The 1,799-nt window shown below is 49.1% G+C and overlaps 1 protein-coding gene across 1 annotated transcript in view; it reads left to right on the plus strand.

Moving 5' to 3' along the window:
• LOC143291389 (uncharacterized) overlaps positions 1-1,573 on the plus strand; it is a 9,895-nt gene extending 8,322 nt beyond the window's left edge. Inside the window, exons 3-4 of the mRNA XM_076601229.1 lie at positions 1-80; positions 1,434-1,573. The exon at positions 1-80 is cut by the window's left edge and continues 37 nt beyond it. Of these exons, the coding sequence (XP_076457344.1) occupies positions 1-80; positions 1,434-1,573 (220 nt within the window). The remainder of the gene's footprint in view (positions 81-1,433) is intronic.
• The last annotated feature ends 226 nt before the right edge of the window (positions 1,574-1,799 follow it).

Raw genomic sequence — 1,799 nt, forward strand, 5'->3', positions numbered from 1 at the left:
CAACGGGAATTGTATCACCACCGAGTTCCGCTGTGACGGAGACAATGACTGTGGCGACCGCTCTGACGAACAGCTGTGCAGTGAGTCACTCTCTGTCTCAGTCTGTCTCAGTTTCTGTGTCTGTCTCAGTCTGTCCTCTGCTTCTCTTGTCTTTATGACTCTCTGTATCTGTGTCTCTGTCTGTAGTATCCCCTTCATCTTGAAATGGGTTATAGCCTGACCTGAATAAAGTATTCGCATTCTCTGTCTGTCTGTCTGTCTGTTTGTATATCTGATTTACCGTCGACATCTTACCCTCTCTCTAAGACCTATTGTAGACACCCCCCCCCCTCTCTCTCTGTGACCTATTGTAGACACCCCTCTCTCTCTCTGACCTATTGTAGACACCCCCCCTCTCACTGACCTATTGTAGACACCTCTCTCTCTCTGTGTGACCTATTGTAGACACCCCCCCTCTCTCTGACCTATTGTAGACACCCCTCTCTCTCTGACCTATTGTAGACACCCCCCCTCTCTCTCTCTGACCTATTGTAGACACCCCCCCTCTCACTGACCTATTGTAGACACCTCTCTCTCTCTCTGACCTATTGTAGACACCCCCCCTCTCTCTGACCTATTGTAGACACCCCTCTCTCTGTGACCTATTGTAGACACCCCCCCTCTCTCTCTCTGACCTATTGTAGACACCCCCCCTCTCTCTGACCTATTGTAGACACCCCTCTCTCTGTGACCTATTGTAGACACCCCCCCTCTCTCTCTCTGACCTATTGTAGACACCCCTCCTCTCACTGACCTATTGTAGACACCCCCCCTCTCTCTCTCTGACCTATTGTAGACACCCCTCCTCTCACTGACCTATTGTAGACACCCCCCCTCTCTCTCTCTGACCTATTGTAGACACCCCTCCTCTCACTGACCTATTGTAGACACCCCCCCTCTCACTGACCTATTGTAGACATCTCTCTCTCTCTCTCTGACCTATTGTAGACACCCCCCCCCCCTCTCTCTCTCTGACCTATTGTAGACACCCCCCTCTCTCTCTGTGTGACCTGTTGTAGACACCTCTCTCTCTCTCTGTGACCTATTGTAGACCCCCCCCCCTCTCTGTGTGACCTGTTGTAGACACCCCCTCTCTCTCTGACCTATTGTAGACACCCCCCCTCTCACTGACCTATTGTAGACACCTCTCTCTCTGACCTATTGTAGACACCCCCCTCTCTGTGACCTGTTGTAGATACCTCTCTCTCTGTGGCCTATTGTAGACCCCCCCCCCCTCTGTGTGTGTGTGTGTGTGTGTGTGTGTGTGTGACCTGCTATAGACACCCTCCTCTCTCTCTCTCTGACCTATTGTAGACACACCTACACAATTTCTTCTCCGTGGGAGGGGGAGGGGAGTCCGATATTGCAATCCACACGATTTCTTATTTCTCCAGATATGTACACGTGCCCTGCCCACGAAGTCAAGTGTCCCAACACCAACATTTGCATCGAAGACGCCTGGCTTTGCGACGGAGACAACGACTGCCATGATGGATGGGACGAGCAGTCTGCGAACTGCAATGCCGGCAAGTGAAAATGACGTCAAAAACACAATGGCGTCAAGAGGGAAAAGATGACGTCAAACTGTGATGACGGCCGAACTTTTTTTTTCTTTTTTTCCTCGAATTTGGTATGCTGTTTATGTCTGTCCTCTATGCTCCAAACAACGGGTTTTTTTTTCTTTTTTTAAAAATAAATGTTACTGCTGAATCTTTTATGGTTTCTGTTTTGTTTGTTCAGATTTTATTATTATTATTATT

The sequence above is a fragment of the Babylonia areolata genome, chromosome 17 (genome assembly GCF_041734735.1).
Source record: "Babylonia areolata isolate BAREFJ2019XMU chromosome 17, ASM4173473v1, whole genome shotgun sequence".
Taxonomy (NCBI): domain Eukaryota; kingdom Metazoa; phylum Mollusca; class Gastropoda; order Neogastropoda; family Buccinidae; genus Babylonia; species Babylonia areolata.